The sequence below is a fragment of the Mirounga angustirostris genome, unplaced genomic scaffold (genome assembly GCF_029215605.1).
Source record: "Mirounga angustirostris isolate CCGP_5_RB_7025 unplaced genomic scaffold, mMirAng1.0.hap1 SCAF_1, whole genome shotgun sequence".
Classification (NCBI taxonomy): domain Eukaryota; kingdom Metazoa; phylum Chordata; class Mammalia; order Carnivora; family Phocidae; genus Mirounga; species Mirounga angustirostris.
This window is the reverse complement of record NW_026991709.1, coordinates 54823197-54842921: the sequence shown is the minus strand read 5'-3', so window position 1 is coordinate 54842921 and position 19725 is coordinate 54823197. Positions and strand designations below refer to the sequence as shown.

The following is a 19725-nucleotide window of genomic DNA, read 5'->3' as shown; positions in this document are numbered from 1 at the left end:
CAAGGCTAACACCGTTTGACAATTAGAAATAGCATTGGTGCCCAACAGAGAAGCAGCCAGTGCTCAGGAGCCAGAGAGGCCTCCTGGAGGAAGTGATGTTTCCTGCAGGAGGAGGAGGAGTTAGCCAGGTCAACAAAATTTTTCCCCCTTGGGGCCATGAAGGATAGGCCTAAAGCCTTTCCAGATGACAGCCCCCCAGGTATTTGAAGACAGCCTTTCTGTCTCTCTTCATCCTTATTTTATCCTAACATTTCCAAGTTCTGTTGCTATTCTTCATTTGATGGGTGTTAAATATATTCACCATTTTAATGTTATACTTTATAAAGTGTGCTGGTCACGTAGAAATAAAAATTTCAGATGAAACCCAGGCTTGAATAAAATGGAATCATCATCTCTTTCTTCTTAAGTTGTAATTCTACTGATGTAGCCTGCTATATTAACTCTCAGTAAGCACATTATTGACTTTCAGTGTCCTTATTGCCAATTAAAATTCTTAATAAAAATTTTAATGTGTATTCTTGTTAAGCCATACATTTCTTATATTTTTTTCCATTGTTTTTGGACCCTAGACTAGAATCATACATTCAGTCCTATTAAATGCTATCACCTTATTAGGCCCATCCTTTCAGGAATCTCTTGTTGACTTCTAACTAATATGCTGTTTTTTCAGATAAGTTGGACCAGTATTTTCTCTATGATTTCATTTAAATCCTATTGCATAGAATAGACAAGTCAAGCACTTGGCCCTCCACTGACGACCTCCGGTGAGGTTGAAATGGGATACTGGATAAATAAATTAATCAGTTACAAATCTTCCTAGTTAGGCTGTCATCTTGTTCACATCAATTTCTCAGTTTGTGTGTAATTTTGAAAATGAGAGATAATATTTGTTAGATGAATAGTTTTAAAAAAATAGATAATGCTTTACGTCTTAGGTTGGGCTGCTATAACAAAATACTGTAAACTGGTGGCTAATGAACAGCATAAATATCTTTCTTACAGTTCTGGAGGCTGGAAGTCCAAGGTCAGAGTCCCAGTATGGTCGGATTCTGGTGAGAGCTGTCTTCTAGTTTGCAGACTAATGACTTCTTATAACCTCACCTGGTAGAACAAGAGTGAGCTAGCTCTCTGGCCTCTTGGAAGGGCACTAATTCCATCATGAGGGCTCCACTCACATGACCTAATTACCTCCTAAGGACCCCACTTCCAAATACCATCACACTGGGGATTAAATTTCAACATATGAATTTAGTGGGGATACAGACATTCAGTCCATAACACTTTTTTTTAAAATATTTTATTTATTTATTTGACAGAGAGATAGAGTACAGGAAGGCAGAGAGGCAGGGAGAGAGAGAGGGAGAAGCAGGCTCTCCGCTGAGCAGGAAGCCGATGTGGGGTTCGATCCCAGGACCCTGGGATCATGACCTGAGCCGAAGGCAGACGCTCAACCGACTGAGCCACCCAGGCACCCCCAGTCCATAACACTTTAATAGCTACAGTGAGCTACTCACGACAAGTGTTGTTTCTCTTATGATGTGCTTCAGTCTATACGATCTCAGAAAGACACTACAAGAAAAATGAAATGCAACATTTTCTGCTGGGGATACATATTGAGTGAGGAGGTCTATATAAATATTAAAAGGTGAGACTATGAGACAAGTTTATTTGGAGATGTAGGTCAAGAAATAATTCATATCTCTTTTTTTATTCAGTCTTTGAAATTATAGATTTTATGTATTCTATTTCATTTAAAAATATTTTTTCAATATTATATGTTATTTTTTTTAAAGATTTTATTTATATGAGAGAGAGAGAGAAAGCATGAGCAGGGGGAGTGGCAGGCAGAGGGAGAAGCAGGCTCCCCGCTGAGCATGGAGCCGACCCAGGGCTCGGTTCCAGGACCCCGGGATCATGACCTGAGCCGAAGTCGGACACTTAAATGAATGAGCCACCCAGGTGCCCCTTGTATGTTATGTTTTATTTTGAAATTTTGGTATTATGGGCAGAATTGTTTTGTCAGAATTCGTATGTTTTAGTCTTAACCCCTAGTACCTCAGAATGTGACTGTATTTGGAGACAGGGCCTTTGAAAAGGTGATTAAGTTAAAATGAGGCCGTTAGAGTGAGCCCTAATCTGATCCGACTGGTGTCCTTACAAGAAGAGGAAATTTGGACAGAGAGAGTCTAGGGATGGGCGTGTGCAGAGAAAAGATAATGTGAGGAAATAAGTTTCCATTGTTTATGCCCCCCAGCCTGGTTTTGTTGTTGTTATGTCCTCTCTAGCAAACTAATATATATGGGAAATTGTGAAATTAGACAGAATTAAAGAAAATATTAAAATGAAACCCGTAAATCCATCATCAAACCTCAACAGTTCTCAACTCCTGGGAAAACTGGTTTCATCTATATTCCCCCTACTCCTCAACAACTAGATAGATTATGAAGAAAATTCTAGACATTATATAATTGTATCAAATATATTTATCATGTATTTTTAAAAGAAAGAACTCTGTTTAAAAACATAATCACAGGGATGCCTGGATGGCTCAGTTGTTAAGCATCTGCCTTCGGCTCAGGTCATGATCCCAGGGTCCTGGGATCGAGCCCTGCATCGGGCTCCCTGCTCACCGGCAAGCCTGCTTCTCCCTCTCCCTCTGCTTGTGTTCCTGCTCTCGCTGTGTCTCTCTCTGTCAAATAAATAAAATCTTAAAAAAAAAAAAAATCACAGTACAAATATAACGCTTTAAAAATTATCAATACTTCCTTAATACCATAAAATATCCAGTCTGTTGTTACATTTCTAATTATCTCCTGTCATAATATAATTCAAGGTCCTTCTTGCCCATCTTACCCATCCCCATATTTCTCTTTTTCCCTTGTTTTTCCTTGCAATTTATTTGTAGGAAAAACTGGGCTGGTTGTTTCATAGTTTTCACAGGCTCTAAATTTTGCGCGCTGCCTTACTGGGTGTGGTTTAACAGATTCCTTCATTCTGTTGATTTTTCTGCAAATTGGTAAAATTGATTAGCAGCTTGACCAAATTCAGACCTGTTTTTTTGTTTGTTGTCAAGATGCTTCATAGGTAGTATTGTGTTCTACCATCAGGTTGTCCGATTCTCTCTCTCTTAATGATATTAGCGGTTAATGATCAATGCTCAGATTCCTTAGGAGTCCTAAAATCTTCTATTCTGATTCTATCATATTTTTACAATTTATTAGCTTTAATACTTCTAAAAGAAAAAAATTTTTCATCTTCCATTTGGTCACCTATGTTAGTTTGTATTTTACTGTTTGACAGAAACAACATAGAGCTCTATACTGATAAAAAACTTGTATTGAATAAAAGCTTGATTAGAGGTAAAATTAAAACAATAAAAATGATATAGACATTTACCTGACTTATATGGCATAAATATGTACTCTGTTTAAAATCATTACTTCATGCCAGTTCTCAGCAAATAGCAGGATGGTTCAGGAGTTCATTGAATTGATTTCTGTTTTTAAAAAAATCACATTCGTAGATTTTATCCATTTACACTGCTTTCACCTGGTAATTGAAATTATCACCATTAACAGTACTTAGGCTTCCTTTTCTTTCCGACTGCACTTGTATTATCATGATAATGACATTTTTTACATCTACAGTGAATTTTCATGCTAAAATATCTCAGAGGATCTTACCTATATTGCAAATAAAATACTAAAAAGCCTAGTAGCCTTCTTTTGTCTGGAATTGCAGTCTTATTCTTACAGTCTGATTTCCCCTGCTGTACCAGAAGCAAGACCTCAAAACTCTATCGGTGCATTTATGTGTGCCTTAGTAAAGAAGAGTAGGTTGCACCTTAATGACTGAATTTGAAACAATGCAGTCAGAATTAAACATAAGTTGTATTAACAGAGGAAGTAGGTTGCATCGGCCAGGGTCAGAGTGCATGGAGGAAATCATCGAGTTCTCCCTCTTGAAGCTAAATGGTCAGATCATGGAGATTGATCATGTCCAGCCCATAGTGCATCCACAGCTTACTCCGTTCTGTCCAGACTCTCTGGGATTTTTCAAGCATGGTGGATAATCTGCCAAGCCTGCGGCAAGTACTGGAGAGGGTCATCCAAATGTCAAGTCAATTTTTGTCACCTGTGGAGACTGGGACTTGAAAGTCACACTCCTGGGCCAGTGCCAGTATTTGGGTTTGCCAGTGGCAGATTACTTCAAGCAGTGGATTAATCTGAAAAAGGCTTGCAACTTCACCATGGGCTGCTGGCCCAAGAATGAACTTCTAGACATGAATGAGGGCCTCAGCCTGCAGGACACAGGCATTGATGACTGTAAGAACATCACCAACATCATGAAGACACTTGCCTATCAAGGCTTCATTGTCAAGCAGACATCACCATTCTGATCGGCTGAGGACAGGATGGGGCCAGCCAGGGTAGCTGCTTGGCCTAGCCCAGAACCCTCCTTTCCCTCACAAGAGGGGAAATGGGAGAGTGGCACAGCCCTACATCCAGAGTGTCCCCCCAGCCTGCTCTGTGGGCTTGTGCCCTGGGTAAGGGCTTGGCCCCTCAGACTTTGTGCCGCCAACCCTGCCCCTCAACCTCAGTCCAGTATTAGCCCCTCCCACTCTAGGGGGACCCAGGCACTGACTGCCTCCTCCCTGGTACACAGGCTCTGCTGGAGCCACCGAGCCCCTTGAGCCCCCTCCCATCCGTAGTGCATGGTGTGTGGTGCCCTTGGGACTCCAGGACAGATCAAGATGCCCCCGGGACTCCAGGACAGATCAGTCCCCATCTTGTGTCTTCCCCCATCCTCACTGTGAATGTCCCACTGAATGAAGTGGGGGAAATGAGAAAAAAATATAACTTTGAATCTTTAGATTTCTGAGGACATTAAGTCCGCAGGCTTTGTGTATGTCTGAGTGAAATAAGTCCTGGTAGAAAGATAAACTTTGCTAACCCAGATATTTGGGAGAATGAGCTGGCCAGCTAGTCAATTGCCCATAATGACACAGAACTCTAGGACTATGCTTTAGATTATTATGTCTAATTTTAAGTTCCCCATTATAGAAGGAATTAGAAAAGTTGAGTGTATGCAAAGAAAAGCAGTGAAAATGAGTAAATAAAAATATAACCTAAAAAAAGAAAGCAAAAGTTCTTTCTTCCTGAGGGAAGACACAGAAGAAACCTAACTCTCGTCAGTTTTGTTTTTGAAGGTTTGTTGTCATGGGGCCCCTAACGCTCTTCCTTCTAGTGTCCAGCGCACACACCGGCCTTTTTCTGAGCTGGGAGCCAGGCAGCCCTCGGGGACCTTAGAGTATGGTTTGGAATCTTCGAATCTACCAGTAATTGTCTAAAATCCTTATACATACATATGCTACATTTTTTCCAATATGTATAGATGTAGTTGGTTAGTAAAATCTAGAATCACACAGAAGTGTTCTTGAATTCAGTTTATTTTTTTGTCATGTATTTTCTCAGGTAGAGGGAGGGGGGTTAGTGGTTCGGAACTTATTTTGCGGCTTAAGGAGCCTCTCGTGGGAAACCACTGAGACGGAACGAGAGAAAATGATGCTATGTTGCCAGGTGAGGTAATGAAGTTGACACTTCCAGGGAGTTGGACCAATTCCTCAGATTCCTGGAGCTTGCTGTGCTCACAGTAGAGTGAAGTGAAAACATTCTGGCCGTGGCTTTCACCTACTTCTGCCACTGACCATCCCGGTGAAGTGTGACTTGCCCAACCCACTCCACTCCACCCAGGAGCCGAGGGAAGGAATGGGGCTGTGAGCAGCTTCACCAGCACTGAAGTCCTGGGGGAAGTGGTTATGTAGCAGCTCTCGTCAGGTGCCCATTAGCTTCACAGTCCTCCTCAAGAGTGAACAGGTCTCACTACAAACTGATTGGGGTTGGCATGTTGGTTGAAACCAGTTTGCCATCTCTGAGTGACTCCATCACAAACATAAATGATCGGTGATAACACATGGATCAGCTTAGGGAAGGTCTGATGTCTGGCTTGGCTAAGAATGAGGGGTAATGATGAACAGGACAATTTCAACAGAGCAGGAGGCATGACTTACAATCCCCTGAGAATGGATATGTAATTTCTATCTCAGGAGATCTTGAAAGATAGACTATAATCATCTATTTCGTTGCAGAACTACCTGAAGTCAGGGACCTGATTTAAGCACCTTCATCTTACGATTTTCCTGGTACTTTGATTTCGTAACTGTTTTAGCCTTTCTTATTTTGATTGAAACCATCAAAGCTTTGCTTTGGTAACTAACTACTGAATTTTATTACTTCTTCTCTTGGCTAATTGATTCCCTGGATGTCTTTGTACATTCTATGAATAGATATGAAACTGACATCTAGGAGGGTGTTGCATTTCTTCTCTTTTTAAGAGGCAGAGTCTTTGTGAACTGCTCTTTTATTTACTGGTGTTTGGCAAATGTTTAGTAAGTTATCGCAGCAGTTCCCATTATTTTTTTCCAAGTTTTAAAAGGCTCCTGAAAATTAATCAGATTAATTTAAACATTTGGAATCTTCTGAATAAAGTACTCTCTCTATAGCTAGCAGTAAATTAAATTTTCAGTTCTCAGATACTCATTCTAGAAATTAGGACTTTAATTCTGTGTGCATTAAGCCCTGATTATTCTAATTTAACAGGCTTGTTGATTATTCAAGCAAAAATCTCAAGATACGTATTCTTTTATAATTTTGAATATTACCCATGTGCTTGCAACCATTTCCTGTTCACAAAATAAGCTGAAATTTTAGATCAGAATACCTTGAGGATATTAATATAATTTTGGAATTAGTAAAGTTTGGGTTATCTTCATAGTACTCTTTATAGGTGGGTGGGAATATTTAAGATATATCTTTTTAAAAATCAAGTACTTTTCGGGGCACCTGGGTGGCTCAGTCCTTAAGCGTCTGCCTTCGGCTCAGGTCATGATCCCAGGGTCCCGGGATCAAGCCCCACATTGGGCTCCCTGCTCAGAGGGAAGCCTGCTTCACCCTCTCACTCCCCTGCTTGTGTTTCCTCTCTCTCTGTCAAATAAATAAATAAAATCTTTAAAAAAAAAACCAAGTACTGAAACAAATAATACATTATATGTTAAAAAAGAAAAAGAAGAAGATAGCAGGAAGGGAAAAATGAAGGGGGGGGAATCGGAGGGGGAGACAAACCATGAGAGACTATGGACTCTGAGAAACAAACTGAGAGTTCTAGAGGGGAGAGGGGTGGGGGAATGGGTTAGCCTGGTGATGGGTATTAAAGAGGGCACGTACTGAATGGAGCACTGGGTGTTATACGCAAACAATGAATCATGGAACACTCCATCAAAAACTAATGATGTAATGTATGGTAATTAACATAATGAAATAAAAAAATAATAAAAAAATTAAAATAAGTACTTTTCAAATTTTGAAATTTTACCTCTTTTAATTGATTTCTAGATGAAAGGGCAATTTACTCATCAAGACATTAACAAAACATTAACAAAAACGTCAGTTATTAAAGCCACATATATAACCAAATGTCCATAATTACACGCCACACCATTAGCCAAAGCCAACTTAATATAATGAATGATTATTACTAATTTTACTATTTCTTGCCAGACTGGGATAGATAATTTTTTTCCAGCTTTATTAGGATATAATTGACAGAAAATAATGGTATATACTTAAAATGTACACATGATGACTTGATATACATATACATTGTGAAATACTTAACCACAATCAAGTTAATCAACACATCCTTCACCTCACAGTTATCTTTTTGCATATGTGTGGAGGTAGAATGCGTAAGATCCACTCTCTCAGCATATTTCAAGTATACAATACAGTACTACCAATCATAGTTGCCGTGCCATACATTATATCCTCAGAACTTACTCACTTTCTTATTGAAAGCCTGTTTCCTTTGACCAGCATCTCCCCGTATCCCCTACCCTACAGCCGCTGACAACCACCATTCTTCTTGCTGTTTCTATGAGCTCAACTTTATTTTTTTAGATTTCTACGTATGAATGATACCATACATACCCACTTGTTTTTCTCTGGCTTATTTCTCTTAGTATAATGGCTTTCGGGTTCGTTCATGTTGCAGATGGCAGGATGTCCAACTTTTTATGGCTGGGTACTATTCCATTATCTAATCATATTTCACCATTCATCCATCAATGGACTTAGAGGTTCCATATTTCTGTATCTTGGCTATTCTGAATAATGCTGTAGTGAACATGAGAGTGCAGATATCTCTTTAAGATACTGGTTATCATTTCCTTCAGATGTATATCCAGAAGTGGGATTTCTGGGTCATACAGTAGTTCTATTTTTAGTATTTTGAGAAACCTTGATACCGTTTTTCCATAATGGTTGTACCAATTTACATTCCCACCAACGGTGCGTGATGGTTCCCTTTTCTCCATATCCTCATCAACACTTGTTATCTCTTTTCTTTTTGATAATAGCCATCCTACCAGGTGGGAAGTGATATTGTGCTTTTGACTTACATTTCCCTGATGATTAGCACCTTTTCATGTACCTTTGGCCAACTGTCTATTCAGGTCCTTTGCTCATTTTATTATCAGAGTGTAAGTTTTGTTTGTTTGTTTGTTTTTGTTTTTGTTTTTTGCTATTGTGTGAGTTCCTTGCATATTTTAGATATTAAGCCTTTATCAGATACATAGTTTGCAAATATTTCCTCCTCCTGTATGTTGCCTTTTCATTTTGTTGATTGTTTTCTTCGCTGTGCAGAAGCTTTTCAGTTTGATGTAGTCCCACTTGTTTTTTGTTTGATTTTTTTTTTTTCATTGTTTGTTTGCTTTTGTTACCTGTGCTTTTGGTGTAATATCCAAAACAGACCAGTGTCAAGAAGCTTTATCCTTGTTTTCTTCTATGAGTTTTATGGTTTCAGGACTTACAGTTAAGACTTTAATCCATTTTGAGTTAATTTTATAAGTGGGGTAAGATAGGGCCCAGTTTCATATTTTTGCATGTGGATATCCAATTTTTCCAGCACCATATATTGAAGAGACTGTCCTTTCCCCATTGTGTGTTCTTGGTACCCTTGTCAAAGATTAGTTGACCATATATGAGTGGGTTCATTTCTGGGCTTTCTATTCTATTCCATGGGTCTATGTGTCTGGGTTTTTTTTGCCATTATCATACTGCTTAATTGCTATAGCTTTGTAATATGTTTTGAAATCAGGAAGTGTGATGCCTCCAGCTTTTTTCTTCTTTTTCAAGATAGTTTTAGCTTTTCAGGGTCTTCTGTGGTTCCATACAAATTTGGAGATTGTTTTTTGTACTTCTTTTGCATTGAATCTGTAGATTGCTTGAGTAGTATGGACATTTAAAAAATATTAATTCATCCAACCCAAGAATGTAGGATATCCTTCCATTTATTTGGTATCTTTTCAATTTCTTTCATCAGTGTCTTACTGTTTTCAGTCTATAGGACTTTTATCTCTGTGGTTAAATTTAATCCTAAGTATTTTATTATTTTTTATGTTATTGTAAATGAGATTGCTTTCCTAATTTCTCTTTCATACAGTTCATTTTTAGTGGCAGAAATGCAACTGATTTTAGTATGTTGATTTTGTATCCTTTGTCTTTACTGAATTCGTTGATTAGTTTTAGCAGTTTTCTTGGTGGAGTCTTTAGGGTTTCCATATATACTATCATGTCATCTGCAAACCAGAAATTGTTTTTACTTCCTTCCTTCCTGATTTGGATGCTATTTATTTTTCTTCATATCTAATTGCTCTAACTAGAACTTCCAGTACAATGTTGAATAGAAGTGATGAGGGTAGGCATCCTTGTCTTTTTCCTGATCTTGAAGAAAAGCTTTTAACTTTTCACTATTAAATATGATATTAGTTAGCTGTGGGCTTGACATAATGGCCTTCATTGTGTTGAGGTACATTCCTTCTATACCTAATTCATTGAGAGTTTTTATCTTAAAAATATAATGAATTTTGTCAGTGTTCTTTTTTTAATTGAAGTGTAGTGGACATACACCATTATATTAGTTCAAGTGTACAACATGTTTCAACATTTATACATATTATGAGTGCTCACCATGATAAATCTAGCTGTCATCTGTTATCACACAAAGTTGTTACATATTATTTTTTTAAATTTTTTATTGTTATGTTAATCCCCATACAGTACATCATTAGTTTTACATATTATTAACTATATTCCCTATATTGCACATTGTATCCCCATGTCTTATTATTTTATAACTGGAAGTTTGCACTATTTATTTATTTAGATTCATTTATTTATTTTAGAGAGAGAGGGCATAGTGGGAAGAGGCAGAGGGAGATGGAGAAAGAGAACCTCAAGCAGCCTCCCTGCTGAGCGTGGAGCCCAACGTGGGGCTCAATCCCACAACCCTGAGATCATGACCTGAGCCAAAATCAAGAGTTGGACGCTCAACTGACTGAGCCACCCAGGCACCCCTACAAGATTGTACCTTTTAATTCTCTTCTGCTGTTTTGTTCATCCTCCCTGGCAACTACCAGATTATTCTCTATTTATGAGTTTGTTTCTATTTTGTCTTGCTTTTTAGATTCATATATAAATGAAATCATACGGTATTTTTCTTTGATTTATTTCACTTAGCTTACTATCATCTAGGCCCATCCAGGTTGTCACAAAGGGGATTTCATTCTTTTTTATGGTTTAGTAATATTCCATTGTATATATATACCATATCTTCTGTATCCATTCATCTGTTGATAGACACTTAGGTTGTTTCCATATCCTGGCTATAGTAAATAATACTGTAATGAACATAGGGATGCATATATCTTTTCGAATTAGTGTAAATACCCAGAAGTGTAATTGCTGGATCATATGATAGTTCTATTTTTTGGTTCTTTGATGAAACTTTATACTTTTTCCATAGTGGATGCATCATTTTGCATTCCCACTCACTGTGCACAAGGCCTCCCTTTTCTCCACATCCTCACCAACACTTGTCATTTCTTGTCTTTTTGATAATAGCCATTCTGACAGTTATGAGGTGATATCTTAATATGGTTTTGATTTGTATTTCCTTAATTATTAATGATCTTGAGCATCTTTTCATGTGTCTGTTGGCTATATGTGTTTCTTTGGAGAAATGTGTATTTAAGTCATCTACCCATTTTTTAATTAGTTTGTTTTTTTTAATACTGAGCGGAGTGAGTTCTTTATATGTTTTTGTTTTGTTTTATTTAAATTCTAGTTAGTTAACATATAGTGTAATATTGGCTTCAGGAGTAGAATTTAGTGATTCATCACTTCCATAACACCCAGTACTCATCACAAGTGCCCTCTTTAATACCCATTACCCATTTAGCCCATACCCTGCCTACCTACCCTAGAGCAACACTCAGTTTGTTCTCTATAGTTAAGAGTCTCCTATGGTTTGCTCCCCCCTTTTTTTCTCTTCCCCTGTGTTCATCTGTTTTGTTTCTTAAATTCCACATATGAGTGAAATCATATGGTATTTGTCTTTCTCTGACTGACATATTTCGCTTAGCATAATACATTCTAGCTCCATCCACATTTTGCAAATGGCAAGATTTCATTCTTTTTATATGGCTGAGTAATATTCTGTTGTATATATATACACCGCATCTTTATACATTTTTCAGTCAATGGACATTTGGGCTTTTTCCATAGTTTGGCTATTGTTGATAATGATGCTATAAAATGCCGGTGCCCCTTTGAATCAGTAATTTTGTATCCCTGGGGGAAATACCTAGTAGTGAGTTTGCTAGGTTGTAGGGTATTTCTATTTTTAACTTTTTGAGGAACTTCCATACTGTTCTCCAGAGTGGCTGCACCAGCTTGCATTCCCACCAACGGTGTAAGAGGGTTCCCCTTTCTTCGCATCCTCACCAACATCTGTTATTTCCTGTGTTGTTAATTTTAGCCATTCTGACAGGTGTGAGATGGTGTTGATATGTATTTTCCTGATGATGAATGATGTTGAGCATCTTTTCATGTGTCTGTTGGCCATCTGGATGTCTTTTTTGGAGAAATGTGTATTCATGTCTTCTGCCCATTTCTTAATTGGATTATTTGTTTTTTGGATGTTGAGTTTGATAAGTTCTTTATAGATTCTGGATGCTAACCCTTTATCTGATATGTCACTTGCAAATATCTTCTCCCATTCTGTAGGCTGCCTTTTAGTTTTATTGATTGTTTCCTTCACTGTGCAGAAGCTTTTTATCTTGATGAAGTCCCAGTAGTTCATGTTTGCTTTTGTTTCTCTTGCCTCCAGAGATGTGTCTAGTAAGAAGTTGCTATGGCCAGTGTCAAAGAGGTTGCTGCCTGTGTTCTCCTCTAGGATTTTGATGGTTTCCTGTCTCACATTTAGGTCTTTCATCTATTTTGAATTTGTTTTTGTGTATGGTATAAGAAAGTTGTCCAGTTTCATTCTTCTGCATGTTGCTGTCCAGTTTTCCCAACACCATTTGTTGAAAAGACTTTTTTCCATTGGATATTCTTTCCTGCTTTGTTAAAAATTAGTTGATCATATAGTTGTGGGTCCATTACTGGGTTTTCTGTTCCATTGATCGATGTGTCTTTTTTTTTTTTTTTAAAGATTTTATTTATTTATTTGAGACAGAGAGAATGAGAGAGAGAGAGCACATGAGAAGGGGGAGGGTCAGAGGCAGAAGCAGGCTCCCCGCCGATCAGGGAGCCCGATGCGGGACCCGATCCCGGGACTCCAGGATCATGACCTGAGCCAAAGGCAGTCGCTTAACCAACTGAGCCACCCAGGCACCCTAATCGATGTGTCTTTTTTTGTTTCAGTACCACACCGTCTTGATGACTACAGCTTTGAAATGTACCTGGAAGTCCGGAATTGTGATGCCTCACACTTTGTTTTCTTTTTCAAGATTGCTTTGGCTATTTGGGGTCTTTTGTGGAATATTTTTGATATTAACCCTTATTGGCTACATGTCATTTCGCAGATATCTTCTCCCATTCAGTAGGCTGCCTTTTTGTTTTGTTGATGGTTTTCTTTGCTGTGCAAAGCTGTTTAGTTTGATGTAGTCCCTTTTGTTAAGTTTTTGCTTTTGTTGCCCTTTGCCAGAGAAGATCCAAAAAAAATACTGCTCAGACTGATGTTCAAGAGCAACTGCCTATGTTTTCTTCCAGGAGTTTTATGAGTTTTCGTCTTACATTTATGTCTGTAATTCATTTTGAGTTGTTTTTTGTATATGGTGTAAGTTTCATTCTTTTGCATGTAGTTGTCCTCAAATGTCCTTTCTATATGTATTGGGATGATCATATGTTTTTTTATCTTTCCTTCCATTAATGTGGTGTATTGCATTTATTGATTTGTTTATGTTGAACCATCATTTCATCCAGGGATAGATCCCACTTGATCATAGCTTATGATCCTTTTTTTGTGTGTGCTGTTGAATATTATTTGCTTGTATTATTTTGAGGAGTTTTCCATCTGTATTCATTGGTGATATTAGCCTGTACTTTTCTTGTGGTGTCCTCATCTGGATTTGGAGTCAAAATAATGTTGGCTTTGTAAAATGAGTTTGGAAGTGTGCCCTCCTCTTCAATTTTTTGGAAGAATTTGAGAAGGATAGGCATTAATTGTTGTTTAAATGTTTGATAGAATTGACCAGTGAAGCCATCTGGTCCTGAGGTTTTCTTTGTCGGGAAACTTTTGTTTATTGATTAAATCTTCTTACTAGTTACAGGTTTTTCAGATTTTCTATTTCTTCATAATTCAGTCTTAGACATTTGTATGTTTTTAGGAAATTACCGCTTTCTTCTAGATTAGGCAATTTGTTGGCATATAATTGTTCATAGTAGTCTCTTATCTTTTGTATTTCTGGGGTAGCAGTTGTAATGTGTCTTCTTTGGTTTCTGATTTTGAGTCTTCACTCTTTTTCTTAGTTTAATTAAGGGTTTGTCAATTTTGTTTATATTTTCAAAAAGCAGTTTTTAGTATCATTGATCTTTTCTATTGTTTTTCTGTTCTCTCTTTTATTTATTTCTACTGATATTGGCTATTTTCTTGCTTCTTCTAAGTTTGGGCTTCATTTGTTCTTTTTCTAGCTCCTTGAGGTGGAAGGATTGTTTATTTGAGATCTTTCTTGTTTTTTAATGTATTTATCACTATGAACTTTCCTCTTAGAACTGCTTTTATTGCATCTGTTAAATTTTGGTATGCTGTTTCTATTTTCATTTATCTCAATATATTTTTAAATTTCTCTTTTGATTTCCTCTTTGACCCATTGGTTATTTAAGAGTATATTGTTTAACTTTTACCTGTTTTTGAATTTTTCATCCTTTTCTCCTATTACTAATTTCTAGTTTATACTATTATAGTCAGAAAAGATACTTGATAATGATTTTAGTATTTGTCAATTTGTTAAGACTTGTTTGTGATCTAACATGATCTGTCCTGGAGAATGTTCCATGTGTGTTTGAGAAGAATGTGTATGCTACTGCTACTGGATGAAATACTGTGTGTCTATTAGATCCATTTGCTCTAAATTATGGTTCATGTACATTATTTCCTTATAATTTTTCTCTGATTAATCTATCCATTGTTGAAAGTGAGGTAATGAAGTCTCCTACTATTATTGCATTGTCATTTATTTCTGCTTCAGATTTGTCAATATTTGTTTAATATATTTAGTGCTCTGATGTTGGTCTATATATATAGATAGATAGATAGATAGATAGATAGATAGATAGGTACAGATATCTATATCTATATATCTATATCCATAATTGTTATCTCCTCTTGATGAATTGACTCCTTTACCATTATATAATGACCTCCTTTGTCTCTTGTTGCACTTTTTAGGTTAAAGCATATTTGTCTGATACCAGTATAGCTATCCTTGCTTTCTCTCAGTTTCTATTTGCATAGGATATCTTTTTCCATCCTTTTATTTTGAGCTTATATATATCCTTAAAACTGAAGTGAGTATCTTATAGTCAATATATAGTTGGGTCTTGTTTTTTTTAATCCACTCAGCCACTTTATGTTTTTGATTAGAGAATATAATCCATTTACATTTAACATAATTATTGATGGATAAGGACTTATTATTGCTATCTTATTGTTTTAATTGCTGTTTTTTTGTTCCTTTGTTTCTTCCTTTCTTGTTGTCTTCCTTTGCAATATGATGATTTTCTGTAGTGTAATGCTGTGAATCCTGTCTCTTTATCTTTTGTTTTGCTTTATTGTTTGTTTTGCTTTACTTTTGTTTATCCTAGGTTTTGCTTTGTGGTTACTATGAGGCTTGCATAAAACATGCTTTAGTTATAACAGTCTGTTTTAAGCTTATGACAGGTTAACTTCAATCTCATACAAAATCTCTACCTTGTTACTCCCTTTCCCCACAAACATTCTTTGTTTTTTTATTTCACAATTCAGAATTCATGTTTTAATATTGTATATCCCCTAAGAAATTATTGTAGCTATACTTATTTTTAATACTTTTGTCTTAACCTATATACTATAGTTAAATGATTTATACACCACTATTATAATACTAGAGCATTCTGAATCTGACTATATACTTACCTTTACCAATGAATCTTATATTTTCATGTTTTCAAGTTACTAATTAGTATCCTTTCATTTCAGCTTAAAGAATTCCCTGTAGCATTTCTTGTAAGGTAGGTCTAGTGGTAATGAAAAACCCTAGGTTTTTTGGGGAAATTCTTTGTGTCTCCTTAATTTCTGAAGGACATCTTTGCTGAGTAAATTATTCTGGGTTGGCAGGTGGTGGTGTACTTTTTGTCGTTTTTTTAGCACTTTGATTATATCATCCCACACTCTCTTGATTTGCAAGGTTTCTGCTGAAAAATCCACTGATATCTTGGTGGAGGTTCCCTTATATGGGAGGAACTTTTTTCAGGGTATCTGTATAAATGTCTACAGACTGAGTAATGCATAAAAGAAAATAGAAACTGGCATGATATGTTTCCTCCTGCTGTTATCCCTCTGGCTTACTTATTCACTTGCTGAAACATCTGCCTAGTCTTCTGGGGCCAGTCCTTGGAAATTTGTTTTAATAACATGTAAGTTGTGCATGTTGGAGTAGTTTCTATCTGGAGAAACAAAGTTGAATTTCTGTTGACAGTTAGAAAAAGCCATTTCTGACCTCCAGAGTGAATAACTCTGGTTGTTTTCTTTGTCCTGATATCTGCTTTGAATAGTATAATATCTTTTATCAGGTCTGCTCATGATGTTTCGGCTACTGAATATCCTCTCTTCTGCTTTGATAGCCAGTCATTCTTTAGTATTATTTAGTCTTACAAGTAAACATTAAGCTCTGTGTGTCAGCCTCTGAAAAACAAGATCCTAACATAGCCACTGTCTTCAAGGATTTCACTATCTAGAGGGAAAAATAGGCATAAAGTAAACTAAAATGTAATGCGTAAGCATTAAAGAGTGGTGTGATCACAGAGCAGAGATCATCCCACCCTTGAGAGGTATGTGCCTGTTTCTAACATCCTAGTAGTTTTACCGCCCTTAAAGTGTTTATGTTGGGGTTCACAGTTTATATTTGTTTGAGAAGTTAGGTGGCTCCATGTTGAGGGCATGCAAAGTTATAAAGCACAGTTCCTCCTTTGAAAAGGTACAGTATCCTTGGGGAAGCAATAATTAGAGGATAAATATAATACAGCAGCGACTTAAATTTCTGCAGAGTGTTATAGTTTTTAATATACCTTTGCATTTATTCTTTATGATAACCCTGTAAGGCAAGTTATTATAAACACTTTATGATGAGAAAAACAATTAATGTGTGGCAGAGACTGCAGTCCAAGCCACCTGACCTTAATCTGCAGCATAGTAAGAACTGAGTAGTTCTTACTTTGACATAGTAAGAACTGAGTAGTTCATGTGGAAATCAGAGAATGAGGTTTCACAAACCCTGTCCAGACAGCAAAGAATATTTCAGGGTCTGGTGTGCAGTGAAGAAGTAGAGTCTGGGATGGGCCAAGACTGAATGCTGAGCAATTAGCTGAAAGCCAAGAGTTTGAGTTGAGAGAAGCCCAAAAAGCAGAGTCCAAAGGGAAATTTGAGGTGAGAGCTGCTAGGAGTTTTGTGAAGAGACAAGGTAGGAGAGTTGGGAATTTGTGAGGGTCGTTTTCAGCCTGGCCCAATTTCATACTTCTTTTTGAAGACGGAGTTCCTTCCTTGCTCGTCTTAATGGCACATAGCATTCTGAACCTAAATTTTAACAGGAATAGTAAAGTATGAGGATGTTTATTTGTAGTTTGCATGGATTATACAGTCATATGTTAAGGTTGATGGAAGGCTGGCCCTACTGCATATATTTTATTTCCAAGGTGTGTATGTTAGATTCTCACTGTTTGGCTTTGTACATTGGTGAAATGTTTTATATCCACCATCTTTCAAGTACTCAGTAGCCACATGTGACTGGTGGTTATCATATTGGACAGAATGGTAAACTTGGGTTCTTTTCTTTAAAAAAATATTTTTAAAGTAACACGTGCACATGTAAAAATATTCTAAGTGTTCAAGAGGTTAAAAGTGAAAGTGAAAGTGTCTTCCCCCCACCTTCTTCTCAATTTCTCTCCCTCTTTCCAATGGCATCTACTATTAAAACTTTCTGTTATTTCCTTTCAGGAATAGGAAGGCATATCCATCAAAATTGTATATGTATAAGCTTTTTATAAATTATAAAAATTGACTATAGTAGGTATTCTGTTTCATATCTTTTTGTTTCATATTTTTTTAAAAAAAGTATTATAAAACTCTAAGAGGTCTTGACACAACAATGCATTTAGCTCTACCTATTGTAAAGGTTGCCTAGTGTCCCTTGTTTGGAAATAGAATTTATCAGTTTCCTATTTTAGGTTTTTATGTTGTTTCCTTTTCTTTTCTTTTTCTATTCAAACAGTATTGTGATATATATAGTCTTTGTTTTGTATGTTTGTAGGGAAGAGTCTTAGCAGCGCAATTGCTGGATCAAAGGATAAGAGCACAGCCTCTTAAGAAGGGCTCCTAGTGGTCCTCCATGACAAGTGCTGTTTCTAAGCAAGGAGGGAGTCTAGAATCTGGGGCAAGGGTAGGGCATAAAACACTGGAAGGAAGGGGACTAGACATAAAATAACAGTGAAGAAACTGGCCGTGAGACAAGATGATAAATATCTGTATCAATAGTCTGAAGGGTGGCCTTTAAGTTTAATCAGTACAATTGCTTCTGGGAGTATTTAAGAAAAAAGTTTTAAATGTCAATGTAGTTTGTTGCAATATGTATATATTTTTATAACTGCTATTGTGTTTAATTTTGTTATAAAAATATTGCAATCATAATATATATAGTTTGGAAAATGCAAGTATAAAGCAGAAGACAAATTTCACCCATACTAAGAGAAAACTAATATTAATATTTTTATTTCTTATTTCTGTATATGTAGTAGTTTTTACATAGTTGAGATCATATTGTATATACATATGCTTATATTCAAACTTTGCTTATCATCCTGATCTTGTTGATTTAATTTTCTTTTATTATTTTTTGCCTGCCTTTTTTTTAAGGTAATAGAAATCTAACATTGTTTTGGAATGAATTTGGATATCAGAAGGACAAGGACATGGAGAGATCTTTAGATTCTGTTCAGTATCAAAGACGACAAGCCATGGCCATCCCATTCATCATTCAGTGTGGTGAGTGTTGAATTAATTCCATTCCAATCAGCAAACATTTAGTGAGTTCCCAATAGCAAGTCATTGTGCTGAAAAGTGGGTTGTGAGAGAGACAGAGGTGGGTAGGACAGGGTGCTTGCTTTCAAGGAGATTAGGGTCTAGGAAAGGTTCAGAAATGCATGAAACAATGTGTAATAGAGATTAAAATTAGGTAAATGAGGTCAAAGAGGCATAAAGTTATTTGAGGAGGTGGTGGGAGTTGAGGCCAGGCTTCATGACAGAGGTACCTTCTTCGATATGGCTGTTTCTCTCTCTTTAGTTGTGGAGTTTGTCCTGTCCGTCTTCAGGTCTATGTCTGGGGTATTTAGGATGTTGTGATAGTTATCTAGCAGTCTTCGTGGGACGAGGTGAGCCTGCACTCCTCCAGCTCCGCTGCCATCTTCCTCTACGTCTGTCGAGGTAGAATTTTGAGAGGCGGAGATGTAGTGGGGACTGTGTGTTAATATCAAGTGTACACTTGAGCTAAAATTTTTGTGATAGAATAATAGACACAGTTATTTTTTATTTTAATACTTAGCACTATGTTAAATATATAGTACTTAGTAATTGACTACTGGATGAATGATGAATGAATAATAAAAGACGAGAGTGTTTATGTTGAGTAAACCTATTAGAGGGCCTCGAATGTCAGAGTAAGGAGTTTTTCCTTTGGTAAGTAATGACAAGGCTTTGGGAGTTTTTCAGTAGGAGAACATCACTCAAGCATTTAGCACTTATGATTGTGTGCCTCCAATACATCTTCTAGCCACCATATAAAGGGTTAGAGAATTAAAGACATTCTCTACTATCTGCAAGGAATCTGCCATCCAGGGGGAAGGCAACCAGGCAAACAAAAAAGCGCACAATAGTAGTTATTTACACAGTGCCTAGGGAACACCTGTCCCACCTTGTCCCTGGGGTGGTCCAAAGAGGACCTGAGCGTCATATGTAACTTGTAGTAAGGTAGTTCTGGCTGCTCAGTGCAGGATGATTTGGAGGAAGGCTAGCGCAATG

The 19725-nt window shown here is 36.9% G+C and overlaps 1 protein-coding gene and 1 pseudogene across 1 annotated transcript in view; both read left to right on the top strand.

The window, feature by feature from the left end:
• Nucleotides 1-19725, top strand: part of MORC1 (MORC family CW-type zinc finger 1) — a 170399-nt gene that overhangs the window by 75246 nt on the left and 75428 nt on the right. The window contains exon 15 of the mRNA XM_064589446.1: nucleotides 18565-18693. Within this exon, the coding sequence (XP_064445516.1) occupies nucleotides 18565-18693 (129 nt within the window). The remainder of the gene's footprint in view (nucleotides 1-18564; nucleotides 18694-19725) is intronic.
• LOC123834529 (ERI1 exoribonuclease 3-like) lies at nucleotides 3944-4399 on the top strand (annotated as a pseudogene).